The sequence below is a fragment of the Pimephales promelas genome, chromosome 8 (genome assembly GCF_988280905.1).
Source record: "Pimephales promelas chromosome 8, fPimPro1.hap1.1, whole genome shotgun sequence".
NCBI classification, from domain to species: Eukaryota; Metazoa; Chordata; class Actinopteri; order Cypriniformes; family Leuciscidae; genus Pimephales; species Pimephales promelas.
This window is the reverse complement of record NC_142776.1, coordinates 26,087,243-26,111,127: the sequence shown is the minus strand read 5'-3', so window position 1 is coordinate 26,111,127 and position 23,885 is coordinate 26,087,243. Positions and strand designations below refer to the sequence as shown.

At 35.8% G+C, this 23,885-nt stretch overlaps 1 protein-coding gene across 1 annotated transcript in view; it reads left to right on the top strand.

Moving 5' to 3' along the window:
- nos1apa (nitric oxide synthase 1 (neuronal) adaptor protein a) overlaps nt 1-23,885 on the top strand; it is a 105,821-nt gene that overhangs the window by 42,883 nt on the left and 39,053 nt on the right. The window contains exons 5-7 of the mRNA XM_039647727.2: nt 16,747-16,855; nt 20,401-20,542; nt 22,646-22,803. Of these exons, the coding sequence (XP_039503661.2) occupies nt 16,747-16,855; nt 20,401-20,542; nt 22,646-22,803 (409 nt within the window). The remainder of the gene's footprint in view (nt 1-16,746; nt 16,856-20,400; nt 20,543-22,645; nt 22,804-23,885) is intronic.

The following is a 23,885-nucleotide window of genomic DNA, read 5'->3' as shown; positions in this document are numbered from 1 at the left end:
TGGAAGTAGCGGCTATTAATGAAAGAAGCTTTTAATAGCCACAAAGAATATTGAGTTTTTGCATTTGTTTGGGAATGGAGTTTAATCTCTTTGTATATGTAGGTCATGAATATTTTTATTTAAAACTTTTTAGACAATTTTGTCATTTAATAATTCATGAAATACTCAGTGTTTAAGATTTTATATGAAAAAAAGTATATTCAACTTTCAGATTTTCTTTTGAATTTTTAAAACTTTTTTTTTTGTGTGTGTGTATATTTGCATATGTAGGTTTTGGGTCAATAAGACTTTTTTAATATACAATTAATCAGGACATATTACATTTATCAAAAGTTAATTGATATTTCATAATGTTACAAAAGATTTCTAAAATGTGTATTTTGTGACACTAAAGGCTGAAGAAAAAACAGCTTTGCCATGAAGTATGCACTACATTTTGAAATATATTAAAAAGAAGAAAACTGTTATTTTAAATAGTAATAAAATTTCACATTCATATTTGCTGTTTTATTGTATTTTTTATCAAATAAATGCTTTACCCTAAACATTTTAATGGTAATCCTAATCCCACTTTAAAAATCACCTCTTCAGTTTTATTAGCTCAGTCAGAATTAAACTTTCCCTTGTACATCTGGGAATTGTAAGAAAACCAGTGGGTCTTAGCGTGCCGCACAAGCCCTCAAAAATGAAGCCAAATGTCTCGATCGCCCTCCTGTGACCAGTCCTAGTGTACGTCATAAACCCCGCCTCCCCATGTTATTCAACGGGATGCGAGACCAACTAAACAATTAAATTACAGTTCACATATCCTTTTTCCAAAGATAGTTTCTGTCATTTACTGTCGTTTCTATCACGTTGATGTAATTTCAAGAGTTTGTTTTTAAAATAAGTTTGTGTTTACATCAACTCTTCATATTTCCTGGATCACAGTGTTGGGATCAGTCCAAAGCAGTAGCCAATATCTACATCAGCACTGCTGAAAAAGCCCCAGAATGCTTCATCTCCCAGGCAACATGTGAGCGCAGCCTCCCCATTAGTATATGAAAAGCTTTCTCGGTCGTCCTTGCTCAAGGGCGTGTGTGTGTTTGTTTGCATGTTGATGACACTTTTTTTGTTTTTGTTTTTTTCTTATAAATACACTTCCATTAGTGCTGGAGTATCCACCGCAAGCAGCCGATAATACGTGACTCCGTGATTAAAACCAACTCCATCATAATGGATACCAGACTGGCATCTTCATGTTTATGCAAGTTTTACAGAATTGGCAGGCATGTGACATTTCTCCCAAATGCATCTCTCTCGTACTGCAGATCATTCGTTCTCTCTCTTATTGTGTAAATAAATATGGTCGTGGGTGATGTTTGGTGGTGTAGATGTGATAATTCATCCATATCCTCACGTTCCTTTCACCAGTATCATTGGTGAAACGGCTCGCACAGTCTCAGCAAGAGGAGGAATATATTACAGTATGTACTAGGCGAAAAGCCTGTAATCTCAGGATGATGAATAATGATGAGTGGCTGGTTTTATACGTCCAGGCTCCGATCAATGAGTTTATGAGTCTACCGCAATGCAATGTACACCTAAACAATATAGTCTGTGTGGCTGAGTGCCATCTGAAAGAATAGACCAGCATGTGAATCAGCCCACCCATCTCAATTATAAATTAGACTTTTATCTGATCAGAACAAGACAGGGACTACATTCACTGTTTTTATCAAACCCTGCAAGATTGCATGGACACTGGCAGGTTTTAATATGTCCTGGTGCATTGAAGAGTTGGAATTAAAATGTGACTTTCAGCTTACCTTATGTGATGACTTTGTCAAAGTTGGAGTCCTGTATGCATATCTTTGTTTGTCATCTGATGGATTTCATATTTTGCTCTATGTACAATTTAACTAAACTTTGTCAACTAGTTAAGGGCTCAATTCACATCAAACTTAAAACCATTGTTTTCTTCTATATTGCCTGTGTAGTTGAAATTTTACTGTATTTTTTATATGAAACGCTCCTTTAATATAACAAGTCATAATTACATCAAGTCATTCTGACCAGTGGTGTTTTCCTTTTCTTTTTCAGTTATTATATGCATTACCGTTCAAAAGGTTGTGGTCAGTAAGATTTTTTGGAAGTCTTATATGCTCTCCAAGGCTGCATTTATATGATCATAAAATGCATTAAAACAAAATAACAATTTTTACAGTTTTCTATTTCAATATGTTTTAACTTGATTTATTCATGTTGGATGTCAAAGCTGGTTCAGCATCATTTCTCCAGTCCTCAGTGCCAATTTTCTTAGGGTTCCCACGGGTCCTTGAAATCCTTGAAAGATTGTGAATCAGAATTTTTTGTTTCAAGGCCCTGGAAAGTTTTTGAAAATAAACATACATAGATACAGGTCCTTGAAAGTGCTTGAAATTATTTTGTGCAAGAAATTTTCCAAAAAAAAATCCATATCATGCCCTCTGCTCCACTAATGTGTTATTTTGTCAACACTTCCTAGCCTAAGATTACTAGCTTGCTTGATTTAAGTTAGATACGTGCATTTATCCTTTCCGCGTGAGGTACTTTTTGTACATTGCCATGACGTTCACTCACGCAAAACTAACAATGTATCCTACAAGGTAACAAGATGTAACATTGCTCTCACTTGAAATGTGTCTCTAAGGGTATTGGACCTGGAAAGTCCTTGAAAGGTCCTTGAATTTAAAGTTAACCAAGGTGTGGGAACCCTAGTGTTTTGTACCATTATAAATGTCTACTGTCCTATTTTTATACGATTATTATTATTTTGAAAGTTAATGAGTATATTGAGTATGCAACATGTACTTGGTTGAATGGTCAAACCATCTGTGTTGTGGAATTTGCTAGTAATCCAATTTCCTTAACTCTTACTTTTTCAAACTGCCCTATGACACAACCCTCATGGTCCTCAAACACACACTTTACCACAAATCCTGCCTCTGTATTCACAGCCCATTAAGGCCCTCATTGGGTTTATGCTTTAAGGGAGCATTTGTAGACCACCAAATTAGCTTATTCCTCAAATTCTCTCTCTGTAGTGTTGGCTAAAACAGACTGAAAATACCATCTCATGCCTTAATACCTTTTTTTTATTAGCTTCTCATTTTCATGCTGTAGCCGTGGACTGTAATTGTGTGGGTGTTGGAGAAAACCTTGTGTAAGCCATACTTCTAATGCTTGACTGTTACAAAGCAGACTATTAAAATTGAAATTCACAAAGACATGAATTGTTTGCTTAATTTAATGTCCCACAGACATGAACCTGATTAAGCAATATTTCAATGTTTTTGTTAGGTTCTTCTAAGATCAGTTCTAAGATAATTTATCATGGACGGCTTTGCATTAATGCAGCAAATTCTGGGATATTTGATATGTGCGTTTCTGTTTATAAGTGGTTTCAATGATTGGATCTGTTTGGACCAGTTTACAGCTGTGCTATGTGATCTGATCACTGTGTAAACATGGGCTCAGAAAAGGAAATCTGACTGTATCAAAGACTTTTTGCCCAGTAGTTTGTGAGTCACTAGAGACAGGGTCTGAAGACCATGATTAGTGGCAGTTTGATTTTAATGTAAATGTAGTAATCAAGCAACGGTTCACTCATGTCACACTCTTTGGTGTGTGCTAGTGCATTTAATGTTATTTCCTTTTTAGTAACACGGTCTGCAAGCATATGGCATCACTGTTAAATGTTTTTCTGAGCACACCCTGATAAGTTATATTACCCAAATTGTTTCCTACAGATACAACCAATGAAACCTTTGATCACACTAGTCAGTCAGTGCAACTGTAACTTTAGTTCAAAGAGTTGTTCTCCTTTATTTGCATTTTCTACTTTGCTGAAGTTGGAGCTTTTGCATTTTTAGTTTGATGTTATTATGTAAAAGTGTTTTGCAGTTCCAAAGACAAATTAGCAAAGACGCATTCAATTGCTCAAAAGTGACAGTAAAGACCTTTATGCTACAAAAGATTTATTTATCAAATAAATGCTGTTCTTTCAAAGAATGCTGAAACACAACTCATAATAGATGTTTCTTGAGCACTGAATTAGCACCAACGATTTCTGAAGGATCATGTGACGGTGAAGACTTGACAATTTAAAATACAAATAATATGCAAATTGATGATTGTACATTCTTAATTGAATTCTGTATCAATGTGCCAAGTTGTCATACTTGGCAACCACACAGTTATTTAAGCTAATGAACTAAATTACTAGGCAGAATTTTTTATTTATTTTGATCCCTCTTATTAAATTACTTATTCGTTGAACATTGGTTCATTATGATCAATTAGCCTGTCAATGTCATGTTAGTGTTTCATCCATGCTGTGCCTTTAACCCTGGTGAAATAATCCACAGCCTCGAGTGGCTTTTTGCTTTAATTATCAGCTTAGAAAAATTGCTGGTTTATGTATTACCCGTCACAATCGGGAATTTTGTGCTGATAATTAATTGTCATACAAATGATTGCGATTAACAACTTAATTCTTTCAGGTCACTTAGTGTAAGCCTTGTACATAATTTTACTTGAAATCATATATATACAGTATATTATTATAAAATTGTATAAACTATAATGCTGTGTTAAAATAATATTTGTTTATAATATAATATAATGCACCCTGAATAAACCCACAAACCTCATATTGTCTAATTGCGATTAGATTTAATAACTACGATCAGACGATTAAGCAATAATTGTGACAGGCCTTTATGTATTTCACAGTTATGGCAAGATTTACTAAATAGCGTGAGCACAATTCCAAAAAAAAAAAGCACTGATAGTGGTGGAAAGTTAAGCGGAGCTGATCAATGCAATCTACAAAGAGCAGTGCAAATTAATGTCTGGTTAAGACATGGTTTTTGGGTGTTAAATAATGGCAAGTCAATAAATTGACTTGCGCAAAACTTAGTTAATCACCTTGTATGATTCATTTCAATTCTCTCCTCCTATAAATTTTGCTGAAAGGGAAAACCCCTGGCCTTTTAGTCTGTTGTTGTGTTGTCATTTTTTAAAATCTCTGTCTAGACTGACATCCTGTTTTGGTGTTATAAGATGTACAGATGTACTATAATTGTACCATTGTACAACAAGTGCAATGTATCTGCAACCTGGCAGGAACTGTGGGTAGCTTTCTGTTTGAGTTCTGCACAGAGATGCATGAGCTGTTGAAGAGCGACTCGGCAATATACATTTCCCATTTCCCAAAAGCTTTCTTTTATTTAGTTCACTTTCCCCAGATTTTTTTTTCTAAAAAAATCCTGCTACCCTTTATCAGTTAAGTGTGCAAGAAAGATTGTAAGCCCTTCTGGGAAATCTTTTCCATACTGACACAAGGGTATAGTTGTCTGTGTCTTATTAAAGTTCTGACTTTTTTCAATCTAGAAGTTGATCATTTAATCATTTCCTTCAGTGATTTCTGCCTCTTCTCAAACTTTCTCTAACTAGAAATGTGTTGGAGACATTTCCCCCCAAGTAACCTTTTGCAACTGGTTTTCTTATACTTTAATTATTATTGCATATGTAAGAATGATTCATATTTGATTGCTGCAGTGATGCACATTCAGTTTGCTCTATTTTGGTTGTTTAGTAAAAGATATGAATGTCAGAGTTTAGTTAGCTTTGGGTTAGCTTTTAGTTAACATGTGTATTACATGTTCAGTCTATAGGCATGTAGCATTTCTTTATGAAGTGACTACTGGCCTGGCATGCATAATACAGTTTTTAGTTATAATGTGAGCGGGGATTGTTTTGACACTATGCACGTTTCCATTACAGATTTGCGCAAAACTTTTGCGATATTTTCTAAATGTAAATAAAAAAACTATTGAGAAATTATGGCGTTTCCATTAACAGATGATATGCGACTAAAACGTCTTTTTTTCCTCTCGTGGTAAGTCACTCCAAAAATCATGGCAATGGACGTTTGTAGGTTTATAACCTTTACTATGAATGAAATGTGACAAATTGCTTTGTTCCTTTTTTGGATAAAAGCGTCTTCTACATGTTGCCTAATAAATGTTATAATAATAATGATGATAACTATTATTATTATTTGTGGACACGGACAACACACCCCGTCTTAAGTCAGGTGACTGTAAATGCGCAAAACCCGTTTCCATTGCAGTTTTGCAAAAAAATCCTTTTTCGAATTGCCTGAAAAACCTCCTCATGCGAGCGTAAACTTTTTTGGCATAAACTTTTAACTTTTAAGTTTTTGCGAAATTGACGTGTTTCCATTGAGCGTAATTTTATTTCACAGTTTCAATTTGTGCAAATTGAAGGGTAATGAAAACGCAGCTACTGTTGCTGTCTGTATGGGACGCAAGGGAAAAACTGCCATTTTTAGTGCATCGTTATTGTGTAAAAACCCTACATTTTTCAATTTATGCAATTAACACATTTTGTTTGTTATTCTATCACAGAAGTACTGGGATAAAGGTTTATAGTTCTTATATGAACACGTATGTCCATGGAAGTGATCAAAATAGTGCAAATCACCTTTTGAAAGTAACTTGACTCGATTACATCGTTACTCCACCAGGTGGTGACATGACTATTAAAATATTTGTTGTCATTGAATCGCTCATTTCTGAGATTGAATCATAAAAGCTGATTCATCCAGTAATGAAACAATGTATGAGTGAGTCATTGAATCATTCTTTTAAAAATAATATTTTCAAATAATTCACTCGGATTAATTGAACATTTTAAGTAGACTGGGATCGTGGGAGAATCACAATCTCTGTTTGAAGCAGAGAAAAAAAAAATGTACGTGATTCTCTATTTGTCTAGATAATTTGACCTGTTTTGATTGAATGTAAGTGAGTGAATATCTGCAAGTATAATTGTGTGGCTAGTATGCATTTCAAAAACGAAATGAATAGCATTAATTGCAGATGTCTCTTGTGGGATAACCTTGGTGCTCTTTAAAACTCTGAACTTATTCAGCAGACATTTTCATCAGCGGAGTAGACAAGAGAAGGCCAACATGAAAACTGCTGACACACTGGCTGATTGGAATTGATACAGCATAGTTTTTGCCAGGCAATGCTTCTCTCATTCAAGTGACCTGGCTTCAGCATTGCAACTTATTGAGGAATGCTATTGCTAATAAAAGTTCAGTTTGATTTAAAGATTTTGGCATTTGTACTAGTCCTTACAAAGAAATATTGCTTTTTAGAAATGTCCTGCCGTGCTAATCATGAAAGAAAAGGCCTGAATTGCTGTTGTTGTTGTTGTGTTTTCCTTGTGGAAAGTCACAGATGAATGCTATCAATTTATGTGCCAGGCGGATGCATTTTTTTTTTTTTTTTGCTCTGTACCCGTGCTGCCATTTGCGTAAACCTCATTGCACAGCACATTTAGCTTGTAGCACTGAATCCTATTTTCCATGAATACATAAAAGGTCCACCTCTTTGGTCTTATAAATGAGCCACCGGAGGGCATGGGGGGTGTGAGGTGTTCGGCTGATGAAGTGTGCCGAGCACGTCGTCTGTTTGAGGGTGATTACTGTCGGAATGCTCTTATGCCTGTAGATAAAGCAGAAGCGGAGGCAGATATGCCCTCAGAAAGACTTATGGGTTAGACAGAGGGTTGTATGTTTTCCTCTATTTGGTGTTAAACTCAATTACAGGAGGCTTGGAAAGTCATAAGCTATAACTTTTTAGTGGAGGAGGGCATACCTAAAGAACCCAGCATGAACCTCCAGAACATATGTCTGTGAAACTAGGCTGTTTTAAGACTAACCTAGAGGGATCCACATAAAACTTCCCATTATCCAACACAATTTGATCCTTAGCCAACCTTAAAGTAGTTTAACAGAGCTGCTCGAACAGTTGTCTGCATCATCTTCACTTTGGGGAATTCAGGAAAGGACACAGCACGTTGAACTTTTGAAAAGCACCTTAAAGGGATAGTTCACCCAAAATTTTGATTTTAGCGTCTGATAAATGTCTTATCTCGTAGAATGCGCGTACACAGAGTACGCGTGGGCACGAACACGGAAACAAAAGTAAAACGCAAGCTCCCTGATGTGTGCAAATTAGGCTACAGCCTGTCTCCCAATATCAAACCTATCATGGGCTGGGCTGTTGTTGTAACCACCTCTTAACTCTGGTCTCTTTTTGCACTTTGAATATTGAGATTTTGGAGACTGAGATACTTAGATTATGTTTGCAATTAATAAAACTAAGAAAAAACTGTATTTTTGCTAATAGTTTTTATTTCTGTTCAATTTGCGGAAAGGAGTTCAATTAGGAGGTGACGCATAGCCTCAATGAGATGTTCTGGAAGCATTGTCTTTCAATGCATGCGTTTTTATTTTATTTTTGAAATATTCATTCATCGGCCATTATAACTGCCAATACCGAAAATGCCTAATATCGGCCGGCCGATAAATCGGTCTGGCTCTAATGTTATCTAAACTCAAGCTTGATCCAACCACACTGTAAAAATGAATATGCTTTATCTAATCAATAAAATTGTGGCAACAGATTACAAGCAATATTATTTATTAAATTGAACCAATTAGAATTGAGTAATAGTTAATAAAATTAACATTCTAATTAATTCTAATTTGTACAATTTAATTAATAAGATTGCTTATAATATGTTGCCACAATTGTATTGATTAGATAAAGCATATTATTTTTTCAGTGCATTAGATTCCCTCTTTTTACTTCCATGTGTGTATTATTCTTTGTTTTTACTGAGATGCTTGAAGTGGGGTGACAACATTTGTCTTGAAGGAGACATTTGTGTGCTTGCAGATTTACAAGAGCGGAGAGACCAAAGAGAGGTCTCATTAGACGTGTCAGAGGGAGCTCAGAGGAATAGACGGATGGCTCTTAATTATTGACCCGCTTGGCAGCTTACGACACTGAGATTGAGATTCTTCTCGCCTTTCTCTCTTTACTGCCCCGTCACTGTGTACCTAGACACATCCATTCAGAGTCTGTCAAAGCTGCTAACCGACATTATTACTATACAAACTCACTTAAGTTATAGACATTTAAGGGTATTATATGTGTTTGTACTTTACAGTGAGCAGACCTCTTGATTAAAATCAGGACAGTTCCATATTTTACATGCCATGTCCCGCTCCACAATAGAGATTCAGTCAGGTTGCCATTTATTGTAATAATTGGTCTGTTTTAGTTTGATTGATTGATAGCTGTGATTTTCATTAATGGAGATACTGACAAAGATGGTTGTTGACGGGTTTGGTCAGTAGAAGGAATAAATGGCCTTATTTTATATTTAATTTAACACTGATTGAAAATCAAAGTATTATAAGTCAGAAATACTGATGATTAAAATATGATGAGAGAAAAGGAACATGGCAATATGTTAACTTTGCACATCAGTTTGCAGATTATTGCTAGCCATTGTTTATTTCATTTTAAAATAATTATTGACTAATCTTTGTCTATTGCAATTTTGCAGTTTTTTACTATGGTGTTCAAGGGGTTGTGACATTGACTAAATGTAAAGCTTTTTTTCAAAATACAAGCTTAAAAGAACGAAGAATGAAAAATTATGTGGTTAATTGCCTCATTAATATATATATATATATATATATATATATACTGCATAAAGAAGTTGAAAATAATATCTGGTTGGTGTACTAACTGTACATGTACAATATGTACATGCTGATGTTTTAATGCCGTCAGGTAAATTTCTAATAGCTTATTAAAACAAACCTACTCTTTTGGAAATCTAATAAACCATTTTGAGTGTTTTTGTTCACCCACTGTGCTGGGGCACATGCAACACACGTCTCTGACCTGTCCTGATCTTCTATCGTGGCCATCTGCTCACTCTATTCTCTCCCAGCTTTACGTGTGTGTGCGCACATGTGTGTGTGTGCTAATGGAACTTCAGCTTTGTTGGATGCAGAAGTGCTATAGCAATGAATACCAGAATATAGGCATTTTATTTATTATCTGTCAATGATCATATAGCTGCATTAATGATGGCAATAGTTTTAATAGGAAAAACATGCAATAAAAGGACTTTTTCTTTTCCCCATGTTTAAGTTATAAGGATAGCTGAGAGAGAACAGGAAATGTTGACAAGAATAGAGGGGAGCGGGTTCAGGAAATGACGCAAGTCGGACCTGAACTCCCATTGCTAGCATGGGAATGTGTTGGAACTTGCAATAACTGCTCAAAAAAAAAAAAACATTAAGTCAGCTAGTGTTGTGGGCTGAAAAGGCTTTTGTCATTGTTATGCTTTCATAATGAAAAGTTTAAATGGCTGTGTCAGCTTAAGACCTCTTTACCTCCTTCACTGTCAAGAACATTTTTCTCCATTCCATTGTTTTACTTTCTCCCATGTCTTTTTAGAACAGCCAAGTCAGTAGGCTTAAATTCTCTCATCTGTTTGACAGCACTTGTAAATAGCACAGTTAGAAAATAAATGTGATGTTTGGCGGTAGTAGATTCGTGAGCTATTGTTTAAAGAAACATGTATTTAAATATAGTGCTTGTTAGTTCTTAAGTTGATTGGATTTCAGGATATATGGTGTATTCCTCATTTTTCAAATGTCAATAATATGCTGAGATTTAACATGAGCGACCCATAACTTGCATATAGCTTCTTCCATATCTACATTTCTTGCTTTCTTTTTCCTGTCACTAACATTTTATTTCCTCGTTGTCATATCTTTCATTTACAAATGTATAGCAGAGGATCACTAAATGATCCCAGCATGACGGGACCCACCAGATACACGTCAGCAGTGTCTTTCGTCACTGAACACTTATTGACAACAGAACCGGAAGATAATACAATGCTGAATAAAGTCGTAGTTTTTGTTATTTTTGGACCAAAATGTATTTTTGATGCTTCAAAAATAACCCACGGATATCACATGGACTACTTTGATCATGTCTTTATTTCCTTTCTGGACAAGGACAGTATACCATACATACATTTTCAATGGAGGGTCAAAAAACTCTTGGACTAAAACTAAATCTAAAATACCCTTTAATACCAGGTGTAAACAGGGCCTTATACTCACCAAGCCTGCATTAATTTGATCAAAAAATACATTAAAATATTCGATTATGTACAGTAGAATTATTAATAAATAGCCTATATTGAATTTAAAGAACCTTTCTATTTTTTTTTTTTTCGAATTTAAGCAGAATTTTGAGCGCCATTACGCAATGATAAATGATATTCAGTGAGCAAATTAATTGTTAAAAAATAAGGGCCAGTAAGATTATTTTTTATTCTATTTTTTTTTTTACAAAAGAAAGTAATACTTTTAATCAGCAAGAATGTGATGCAACAGTAAACAAGAGTGACAGTAAAGACCTTTATAATGTTACAAAAGACTGATCTCAAATTAATGCTGTTATTTTTAACACTCTGTTGATCAAAATATGAATAAAACATTTAAGCTGCACAAGTGTTTTCAACATTGATGATAATTATAGTTACTTGAGCACCAAATCAGCGTATTAGAAGGATTTCTGAAGGATCATGTGACACTGAAGAATCTCTTTTCTGTCGTTTTACATCACAGGGTTTTGCTTACATGTCAAGTTTGAGCTTCAACTTAATGTCTGCCTGTGTAGAGTATACCTTTGGCTATAAACAGTTTGTCAGATGTTGCAAAAAATATAAATTGCCATGACTACATGATGTGGTACACTTGTTGTGGTGTGGATTGGACAGGACTTTTTGAACCACATGAAAATGTTCAATATTGTCATACCACATAGTAAATAAAGGACTCATTAGTTTTCTTATCTACTACAATCATGGCGAAGTGAGCAATTTTACATTCATTAGCTTCTTTTGTGCAATCATAAGAATTAGTCAGTAGACCAAACATGCACTTTGTATTTGCATGAACATGGTAACATTTTAGAGATACTTAAATAGTGTAACTTCACATATTAACTGGAGAAAACCCTGAAGAAAGTCACGGTACAAATTGTGTTAGGTCAGTGTGTGGCAAAAGGACACGCATCTTGCGGTTGTGAAAATGAAATAATGCAAATAAAATGCAAATACTGTGTGGAAATTAAAGCGGCAGCCAATAAGCTTCAGTAGAAGGTGCTAAGAAGTGTTTGTTCTTTGCAAATCCTTTTAGCAACGCAGTTGTTTTTTGCAAGTGCTGTTGATGGTAACGGTATACACGTGCAGTTAAAAATCCTGTTTGTCTGTGTGTCCTCTGCAAACGCAAAACCGCATGAAAGCCTAATCAAAACACATTAATCATCTTCACTGAAATTTGCCGCTTGAACTTGACAACATGCCCATGAAATCCCCTGACTCATTGGATGAGGCAGCTGACATGTCAGGACAATATTTATTTTTATCTGGCAGACATGAAGTCCTAAACGATTGGGGTCCAGTGGCCCTCTTGAATCGAGGCATTTCGTTTTGAAACAATTTGAGCTAGTTGAGTACAATGGATGGATAAACAGTCGCATCCTAAATCATTTACAGGAAGATAACACTTGAGTTTGACTATATAATTTAAATGTAGTTAAGTGATTACAATGATTTTGCTTTCCAGAAGCCTGCTAAACAAGGAGCAGCAACCCCAGGAGGCATTTGAAAGTGTGTGATTGCAAACTGAAAAGACTGAATCATGTGTGTATGGGACTCTCTTGAGAAGATGGGACTGGGGCTGTGTCAGCTCTAAAGGTGTGCTGTTGCCCCCCTTCTGAAGAGCAATGGTGACATTTGTGTGTCTTTATTGTCGCCCAGAGCACAAACTTGGCACCAGGAGCAGGGAGAACTGGCCTGCTGTTATTAACAGGAATATAATAAGAGACATCAATAATTCAGTTGTTGTAAAGTGCAGAGAAATTCATGGCTCATACTGTTCTCATGACTGCACTTGCCTGTGTAAAAAACACATAAGAAATCACCAGAGGGGCAGTGGAGTTTGGAAATTTTGGGTATTTTGGTTGGTTACATTAGGTGGTTGCTCTGATGTTGTTGTGGCTAACTGCATTTGTGTTTCTAGAAGTTATTGTGAATGGTTTCTAGGGTTGGTTGTGTAATTGCTAAGGTGTTCTCGGTGGTTCTATGGTTGCCTGGGTGGTTTCTATAGCAATGTATGATGGTTTGTGTTCTGGATGGTTGCTTGATAGCGTTCTGGCCCAAGCCAAAATAGGCCACCCCAAGTCTGGGATATTCTGGTTCTTATAATATTACTTTGATCCACTTTTCAATGCACATCTATGGTTTTTGTTTGTTTTGTCATCCAGTAATTTGAAGTATCATTCATGTCTGTAGCATGTGCCGGACGAGTTGCATGGAAAAGTTTTTATATCGGCCACCATGTTCATTTTTATTGTTATCTTAAGAAAAATGTGGTTGATGTTATAAAAAGCAGATACATAATGTGTTTCCTTCAGCTGAGACACTTCAGAGGCACACTTTTTTCCATGATGCTTTTGAATTGCTTGAAATATGATTGAAATCGCTTCAAAAAGAGAAATAAAGTACAAAGTAAATGCTACATGCAAGTCTGTTATATAGGCTACAAAAATTATAATGAGATCATCATTATAAATGTGTGCTTGGGACATGGATTTAATGGTGAGACTATTGTGTTTGTAACGGAAAAAATCATATAAAAAATTGTATTCAGATTTATCGGGCAAATATATCGGTTATCTGTGGTGATCGACCGATATATCGGCCGGCCGATGTATCGGGCCGATATTTGCTTTGAGGGACAAAAATGTATCGGCTCAAGAAAATTGGCAGATCGTATAGGTCATCGGCTAAGGCTGATGAGGAAATCCATATCGGTCGATCCCTAGATATCAGCCTTTAAATACTGAATAAGGAATTATCAGTATATTTAATACGTTTAATATTTAACATAGTTAATAATTGTGATGCCCACCTTGCAAGAAATGCGCAAATGTACAACGTCCTACATATGACTCATTGTAGCGACCTTGAAAAACGCTTTTTAGCTAAGGCAGGTGTCCCCAAATGTTATAGTACTTTGTCACTATTGATTTTTCATTGAATCAGGATGAATGCTTTGAGAATTGAATGCTAATGGACCATCACTTTTCTGCCTGTTAAATATGTGCTTGCCTCTAATATAGAAATGACATTAGTAATTGCCGTCTGAGAGATGAGCAAAGCAGCCCTTTACCTTCTAGTATAATATGCTCATTATATTCTTAAAATATGTCTTAAGCAGAACCAGTTAAATAAGGCTACATGGCTGTGTAGTAAAATCACTTTCTTTCTATTTTGAGGAGTGAAGTAGTGTGCGTTACTTATACTCATCAGATATTCCAGCTCCTCGTTTTGCTTTCAGATTTGATAAATTAAAGTGGCGGGGGTAAAAAAAAAAAAAAAAAAAAAAAAAAAGCTCCTAAACAGCATGTGTCATCTGTGCAAATCGCTGATGCAGCATGTTTCCCTGAAGTGTCAACAGCAAAGAGAATTCAATTAATGATCGGAGTTTCTCTTCTCCCATCTGTCTCTGTGCGTCAGAATATATCCCTGAGTGGACTGCTGGGTTAATATAGTTTAGATAATTGTTGTCTAGTACATCTCTCTTACAGGGTTTAGTCGATCCCTTTAGAGTCACTGCATGTATCTGACTTGTAACATGCTGTCATTCTCAGTAGTGTGTGTGTTTTATTTATTTATTTTTCATTTATTTAATTTTCACAACAAAAAAGATTAAAAACAGTGTAATATGTTTCACAAAAGATGTGATGGACAATTGCCGAAAAACCCTCAAGGGGCTTATTAAGTGGCAATTTCCATAGAAACAATTATATTTAACAAATTAAAACATTTCTATATTATTATACAAAAAGTATATTTATATAAATTTACAATTGAATTTAGATCACAAACCCATACCCCGTTTTGGGTCCATATGAAGTACAATGGTCCAATTGAAGACTAAAGCGATAATAAATAAATTTACATTCATACTTTTAGCTGACGCTTTTATCCAAAGCGAATTACAATTGCTATAAATGTCAGAGGTCGCACACCTCTGGAGCAACTAGGGGTTAAGTGTCTTGCTCAGGGACACATCAGTGTCTCACATTGGATTTGAAACTGGGTCTCTCTTCCTTGAGGTTTTGACATCTAAGAGTTCATCATATTATCCTGTAAGTTTCAGAACTGAAAACGTCCTTGTTAGTCCAATAAAAGCTGTTATTGACACCAGGCTCAGCAAACGATTCATTTTTTAAAGTGGGGAACTATGACGTCAAAGAGGATGTAACTACATTTTCATCATTCTACACACCACCAAGAAAACATCTGTATCTATCCATTCATACAAGCCACAAGTTTAAAACTAGACACACATTCTTTTGTTAAAGGTAAGGTACTTTGGTAATTAAAGTAAAATTCATCATATAGTCCATTTCAGATATTTAAAAATACCAGACAAGGTATTTATAATGTGCACACGGAAGTGGACAAACTTTTTCTGCCTGACTGCTTTACAGATATTGTACGATACGCTGCATGACCTACATATATATATAAGATAGTCCCCTAAGACTCCTCATTCTATCAACTTTCTTTCAAACCCATAGTGTGATGATTTAGGCATATCTGCTTCCTGCTGTCATTTATTCACTCTGACAAACCCATTGAAGCAATCTGAGATTGTGCGTACGTGCGTGCACCTAACTATATTTTGAACCACCCTCATTGGTAAATCTGGTATAAAAATAATTAATTAAAGGTGGTTGTGTTTTTTTTTTTTTTGGTTTTTTTTTTGGTGTCAAAATACAGGAAGTTTTCTGTGATGGTATAGTTTAGGGTTAGTGTAAGGGGATAGAATATAGAGTTTGTACAGTATAAAACCCATTACGTGTCAGTCGTTCTCCCTGGTCTGTACAGGTTTATTCAATGAATTGCAAAATGCAAGGTGCCGGGACAGACCAAGCTTGCTTTTTCTTGGTAATGTTGTTTAGCGATCTAGCTATTTGTCTATAATTTCTTTGGCTGTTTTACTTTTGAGGTTCTCTGTGGATGTGCTTGAAAAAAGTTGCAATTGACATCAATGCGTGTTGTTCATCTGCGACCAAAGCGTTCGGAGTTTTCTGCTCAGGATTTTCCTCAATGCCTTATGATAGCTGCATTTTCTTTTTTATGAAGCAAGAAAAGTCCTCTGTTGTCGTGTGGAGGAAATTGGTCCAGATTTGCATGACGTCAATTATTTATCTTTTGGTTTATTTAGTATTTACACTACTCTGATCTGCATTGCTGCTACTTGTTCATTGCTACAAGTCCTGTTTGCTTTAGGGTAAATGCACTCACACAATGCTACAATAGAATTGAATGTGCTTTTGATTCATGTTGTTGCTGCTTTGTTTGCCATACTAATAACATTCTTGTTTAGATGCGTACCAAAATACACAGCCAAAGGTCATTCATAAAGGTCCTTTTCACACAACATGCATGGATTATTGATAAAAGTGCTGAGCACTGTGGTGTAATTGAACCGAAATATAACAACAAAAATGAACCAAATGCAGGAATAAAAGCTTGTCCTAGAAATGTCCCTGTTCATACTTTTTTCCTTTTATCTATTTTTGCTCCACTTGAATGTACTGTCGTTTGTAATTCTGCCAAGTATCTAACAAGTTAATGATAAATGTAATTGCCTCGGTTTTTATTGATTTCTTACACGGTTTAATGTGTCTGAATATCTTCCTTTTTTGCTGTTTTTTTTTACAGGATATTCTACGTATCGCACGACTCTCAAGATTTGAAGATCTTCAGTTACATTGCAAGAGATGGACAGAGCAATGTGTTTCGATGTAACGTCTTTAAATCAAAGAAAAAGGTAGGCCTCTCTTGTCAGGACATTGAGTGCTGATGGTTTCCATAGACGATAGAATCCTGTCATTGAGGCTCCAAGTGAATGAAAGCAACTGCCTGTTCCTTCTCTTTTCAGCACAAGTACTTTACTTCAGGGCATATATTTGAAAAAAAAAAAACATCATACAAAAAAAGGAACAGCAGCCCTTGGCCATGAAACTGAAGTGCACTTTTCAGAATGGCTATATTTTCTTCTCACTCGGTCTAGCATGCAGAGCAGAACGATGATTTATCAGCGGAGCGTGTAGATGATATACTGACAGGCTTTGCTTTTAGTTCTTAAAGCTGTCGAATTCTGATCCCTTTCAAGCTTCTGCACTGGATATGAATCAGTGGCAAATCTAAAAGCTAAATAACCGTTTAAAGAGACGCCCACCACTTCTGAGAAGGATTTGAATCTAAATCTGGTTTTATCTGCTTGACTGGTTTAAATATTTATTTTTAATATTGGCAATTAATCTACAATGTCATGGGAATCAAAAGATTTTTTTAGAGAGAGAAAATTAGTTTTGGTTTTTCTCCATTACCGGTGCCTACACAGTCTATAAATAAATAGAGGAATTCAGGCTAGGAGCTAGTTGTCACAATATCACATCACATTATCACAGAAATTTGTATACACATGGATCTCTGATTAATAAGGGCCTTGAAAGAAGTTTGCAAACACTTCAGGTATATGTAAGGCACTGAAATGGACAAATACATTGACATAGGTCACCACATCTTTTTTTTCCCCATGCACTGTAAAAAATATGCTGTTAAATGTACAGTAAAAACAACTGCAGCTGTGGTTGCCAAATTCAACTTAAAAAAATAGTAACAATGTTTCTGCTTTACGGGATGGCATATTATTGGTGCCTGTAAATTGTAAATCATAGAACTGTATTTTCTCATGTACTATAATGTTAAGATATCAATCTACATTTAGGTTGTTTTGTTACATTTTCAAAAAAAAAGTGCTCTGTTTTAAATAAAATATAATGTCATTCATAGACTTCTGGAAGTAAGTTTTTCACTATAAATTCTAAGATAATTAATAGTTTTTATGTGTAAAAAGCATGTATTTGACATTATATAACAGTAGAATTGCGAATATGAAATACAATTTTTCTGGAAAATTAACAAACATGTTTTGTTGTAGTTTGTGAACGTTGTACCCTATTTACACTTCAGTAAAGTTAAGACCTACTGTATGAAAACTAACTTCACTTTTTCCCCTACAGAAACTATTCTGTGCATTGTTTGCTTTGTAAGTCTGACCAGATCTTTCACATAAAAGGCTGCGAGAGACATAAACAGACACTAACTAATCTGAATACAACTTTCCAGTCATCTTCAAACTGACTTAGTTTGCATTCATTCCTTATTATTCTTTGGATGTGAAATTGCAAATAGCATACAGAATGAGCACAGTGTAACAACATTGCCACAATACTAAAAACTAGGAAGATTGTTATTATGAAAGCTTGACACATGGACTCAATATTGTTCCTTTCGTCATGATAATGTGGGGTTTGCACAATGGCTATTGATTATAGAGCAGAAGTTTGGCTTTGGAGAAAGGCGATCAAGAAAGAAGTATCCTTTATTAAACAGATTCTTTAGAAAGAAGTCGCTCGATTGAGTTGAAAGCCCTCTCTGGTCCATTTCTCCCGGGCATCACTGTTCATTACAGACCAGGCCATTCAGAGCTTCTCTAATAATTGTACATCAACTGCTCAAGTGTGCTCAATGCTCTCAATAAAATGAGCTCTCATTTCTCATTTTACTTTCTGCAGATTCAAACATTGTAGTCAGAATAATGTTGTTGTCCAATTTCTCACCATCATCCATCAAAATACTGTTAACCGATCTTCAGCATTTTGTGGAATAGGTGTTTTTTGTTTAATAGTCTCTGAGTCAGACTGAGTCAGTTTAATCTCTGATTAAAACGCTTAATAGATTGTCACAACTAGCATAAAGTGTGCACTCAGAATGGGGACTTAAAGGAGAACTCTGTCGCAAAATGAATCTTTAATCTAATAAAACATTGGTACCTAGTAAACAGTTCTCTGAGATTTGTTTTCATGATAATCGAATGTAAAGAGTTTTATCTCTAAAAACTGTTTAGCGTATAACGCTAGTAATGAGGGCGTTTACTATGTAAAAAGAAATCGCTAGTTTATACCACTAACAAGGCTCAAAATAGCCCCACACTAACGCAGTAACATAATGAGGGTCCATACATGCAAAACGAAGCATTGAGAACTTTGTAAGTGTACAGACCGTTTAATAAGAAGATACTTTATAAAGACAGTTCACTTCGCATATACAGACAGGAGCCATCTTGGAAAACAGTCACGACAAGTCAAACCACGAACGTCGTGCTGAGTGAGCTGAACTGTATGAAGTTCAGCGAACTTCTGAACTGTATGATCGGCGTTTGGGGATCGACTTATCGAGACTATTTTCTAAGATGGCTCCTATCTGTATACACAAATAAAGTATCTTCTTATTAAACAGTCTGTTCACTTACACAGTTCTCTTCTCAGTGCTTTGTTTTACACGTATGGACCCTCATTATTTTACTGTGTTAGTGTGGGGCTATTTTGAGCCTTGTTAGTGGTATTAACTAGCGATTTCTTTTTACTTAGTAAATGCCCCCAGTACTAGCATTATACACTAAACAGTTTTTACAGATAAAACTTTTTTTCAGATAAACTTCGATTATCATGAAAACAAATCACAGAGAACGATTGACTAGGTATCAATTAGACCAAAGGTTCATTTTGCGCCGGAGTTCTCCTTTAAGGCCTGTTCACACCAAGAAGGATAATTAACTTCAGCTATATTAATGCCAACAGTCATACCAACGTGGGACATTGTTCTGTTTATTTTAAGCACGTGCTGCAAGTTATGTCGTCAGCCTCTTTACATGCTCAAATTCTTTAAAGCAGGATGAGTTGCTTTTATCATCCATCAGCTGGGGAAAAAAACATATTCTCAAAGTGATTCCAATAATTTTGTTTCTCTTGTTTGTTTCTCTGCCATTTTTGTTATATTTTTGATATGGACTCTGCTATTCTTTTTAGTTATAGTTTAGCTATAGTGGTCAATGTGAAGCCACTATCTACTATCTGTCCTGAAGATAATTCTATTATTTTACCAAATGTTCAGGGATGTGCCTGTTGTTCACATTCTGCCATAGTTTATTGTCCATTTTCATTTCATTTATTTAAACAGGGACAATGTGCAAAAAAAAAAAAACATTAATTAAAGATGCTTTGCACCTGATTTAGCTTAAGCTAGTTTCCATCTGCAGTCCCCGAGCGGGTGAATTGGTGCCACATTCTGCCATAGTTTATTTATTTTATTTTGTATTTTTTTTAGTATGCATACATACATTTTATAATGAATATTATAAATTCTGTATGATGACGATTACCATTTTCGGTTTCGTCTTTTGGCTCATCCATGAACTTTGATTTCAGTGCAGTTAATAATACTAAGCTCTCCCTGATTTCTCTGTAGAGCCAAGCCATGCGGATAGTGCGGACAGTGGGTCAGGCTTTTGAGGTCTGTCATAAACTTAGCCTTCAGCACACCCAGCAAAACGCAGATGGCCAGGAAGACGGTGACGCTGACAAGACTTGCACAGATTCTGGAGTTACAGGTACTGTAATGAATGGGATCCACGTTTCTTTTCGTTTTCTTACTTGAAATCAGTGTAGTCCTCTTCCATTCTTCAGACTCCCTCTAGCTGTCTGTTTGTGCCCCTTAAACTTGGTGTGAGAGCATTATGGATGAGTGATGTTTCAGCTGATCTGTGACACACTTTGCATTCAGCAATCCGTGCAGTTGTTTGAGGTATTTTGGTGCAATCCACTGCACTGTTTGAGGAAATCTTTGTGTCAGGGCTTTGATAGGCAGGATGGAACAGCACCTCTGATTGCTTGTGTCTGTGGGGCAGATCTCATGGTGCATGGGCCATGGGTTCAGGCTGATCATCCTCCCACAGCTCCCTCTGGACAGGTTTTCCTTTCAAATGCAGATGAGCTCCCACTCACCCACGCACTGCTGCTAATCTGCACAGGGTTCCCCAGCACAAACACACTGCGGTGTCACATGGATGGGACTCACTGTGTTTAACAGCTCTAGTGTTAACACACACAGGAGAAAAAAGAGAACAGGTCTCAGAACAGACAAGCCCGTAACTGTTCAAATTACTACCAAACCTGCCGACAATTAAGCGCTGTGCATTAATTTTTTTAAGGCAGCTTTCTAAGATACAACAAATCATTTATAGCAAACATGTTGTTTTTTTTTCAATTTTTATTAATGTACAGTAGATGTTAGAGGCAAAAATAAAGTGGCTGGAGTTTATAATACTTTGAGTCTTGTGATCTACATGCCATCACAAGCTGCTTTTTGTGGCTTCAAATTTGGTGATTAGTTAAATAAATATCTAATGAATAAAATTCATAGCAATACACTAACAAAAAATCATATTAGCTAATATTTTATCTTGGATATATTATCTTGTGCCGATGTGCAATATACTGTACATATGAATGAGATTTGCAAACGGAATGCCAAATGTCATTGTAAATAACTTGGTTCATAATAAGAGTGATCTAGTTTTGTTTTGTGTCCTGCTTCAGATTTTTTTCTGGTCCAGAATGACCTTTTTTTCCACACCAGTGGAAATGCCACTGTAGATCTGTAAGGGACTGTGTCTCATTACATGTAGTTCAGTGTGGGGTAAATGCCCCCCACCACAGTTCTATTTCCTTTTTTAACTCTCGTGTTATGTTCAGTAATACAATACACAGTTTATGTTCTGGGTCAAATTGTCACCCTAAAATAGCTATAATCCCGTCAAATTGCATGTTAATTTAATGACAGTGAAGTTACGTAATGATTTCTTAGTTCTTTTTACCATGTTTAAATCCAAATATGTTTTGGATCACCAATATGCATTTATTTAATTTTGACTAAAAATCAATTTTCTAAATTATAAATATTCGGTTAAAAATGCAATGCTTAAAATATAATTATACAAGAATGTTGTTCAAAATAGTTTCAGATGTAGTATAGCATGTCACACCACAGGACACGGCTGTCACTGCTTGACATGTCATGTCAACTACTCATTTCCAGAAATACAGATCTGCTGTACAGGCCGAGTGAAGGTGGGGTCGGAACATGCATGGGGTCCCATAACAGTAACACAATCTCCCTCACGGGGGATCCACAGCTTACATGGGAAAACATCAGTGTTTAGTCAGAATATCGGTTTCCGTACATGCCTGTGTGTGGATAGGCAGGTTGTAAATCTAAAATATTCTCACTAAAAAACATTTGTCCCTTCAAACAAGTGTTATTTTAGTATATTTGTATGGATATTTTGTGTCAGTTTTTATTTTTATATTTTCTTTTTTCATTTTACTTTTAGTTAGTGTGTTTTTGTCATTTTTAATAGTTGTTTTTTAAAATATATTTGTATAGTTTTATATAAAAAAAATGTTTTGTTTAGTACATCAAGTTAAACTAAATTAAAATGAGTAATGTTGCCTCGGCTGTACGTGCCATAAACCTAACAAAAGTAAGGCTCATGCTTTAAAAGTTTGTAGTGGCATGCCATGAAGGTGTGTAAATAATGAGAGAATTATTATTATTTTATTTTTTTTAAGTGAGCTTTTTCTTTAATCCCTGTATCATGCTTTCAAGCTTTGGAATGAATATTTAGTAAGATACATTGTTTCTCTCTCTAAAGAGCGGGAGCTCACAGGGGCAGAAAAGCCGGCTCTAGATGAGACGGACATTGATGCAGAGGAGCTTCCCCTCCCCGACAGCACAATGGACGAGTTCAGTCGTGGCGTCACTGATCTGGATGCGCCCAAGAAAGAGGAAGATCTCACCAAGGACAAAAAGGTATCCAGCTGCAGCTCTCTTGCCCACTTAATTATTTAGTTCATATCAATAATTAACCACAATCTTCCATAATCTCAAGCTCTCAAACTTTGTCACATCAGCTTTTACGCACACATCCCTTGCACTGTTTGTTTGTTTTTTTCCAGTCAATTCCAGTAATCGAGGGAATGATGTTCAATGCACATTGTTTTGCAGATTAGGTTTGTTTAATGCTCACGGCTGTGGTCCAGATGCAGCTATAAGCCTATTAGCATAATCTTTCGGTGTGAAAACAGCTGCGCTGCAAAGGATTATGTAATGATACTGTGACCCTGACTAGCTGAGACATTCTTCAAGAGAATTATTATGGTAATGACAGTTTAGTGTTGATGAGAAGAAAGTGGCAAACGAGGTACCGGAGGATTGGTTGATCTGGATTGTCGTCAATGCATAGAATTTATCTCCATTGATAAGTTTCACCATCTTGTTCATCTAAATGACAAGCATTCTAATAGAGTTGGACTGATGATTTGAGTCAGCCTAAAAATAGCATTATGAGTATTCATTGTGTTGAATGCTGGTTTTCCGTTAAAGCCACATAAAGCTTATTTGTTCTACTTCACTGAAGCCTGTTTATCTTTCCGCTCAGGGGTAATTTTGTGGGTTTGTTGCATCAGTGTCTGGGCCGATGAGGCTGGAATCATGTCTGAGACTGATAAGATATTCCTCTTCACAGGAAATTACAATGTCAGAAATATTTGGGTTGTCTCTGATGACTGTTCTATGATTTATAAGCCAGTCAGAGATGTTTACTCTGCACCAGAGAAATCACACATGTCAACTTCTGAGGTTCACTCTGCGCTTGTTTCGTTTGGATTAAAGAAAAAGAAATTGACCCAAATGTAAGTGTTGCAGTCCAATATAAATTCCAAACTCAAATCAGATGTGGTGGTCATCTAATGTGTGAGGTCAGTGTGGTTAACAAAAGCAAAGCCCGTTAAACAGTCCTTGAGCATGACTCTTGGAATGAGCTCCTAGTCAAATACTAAAAGAAACTGTATTTTTACTGTATTTCATATACTCATATCATGTATGATTTTTCT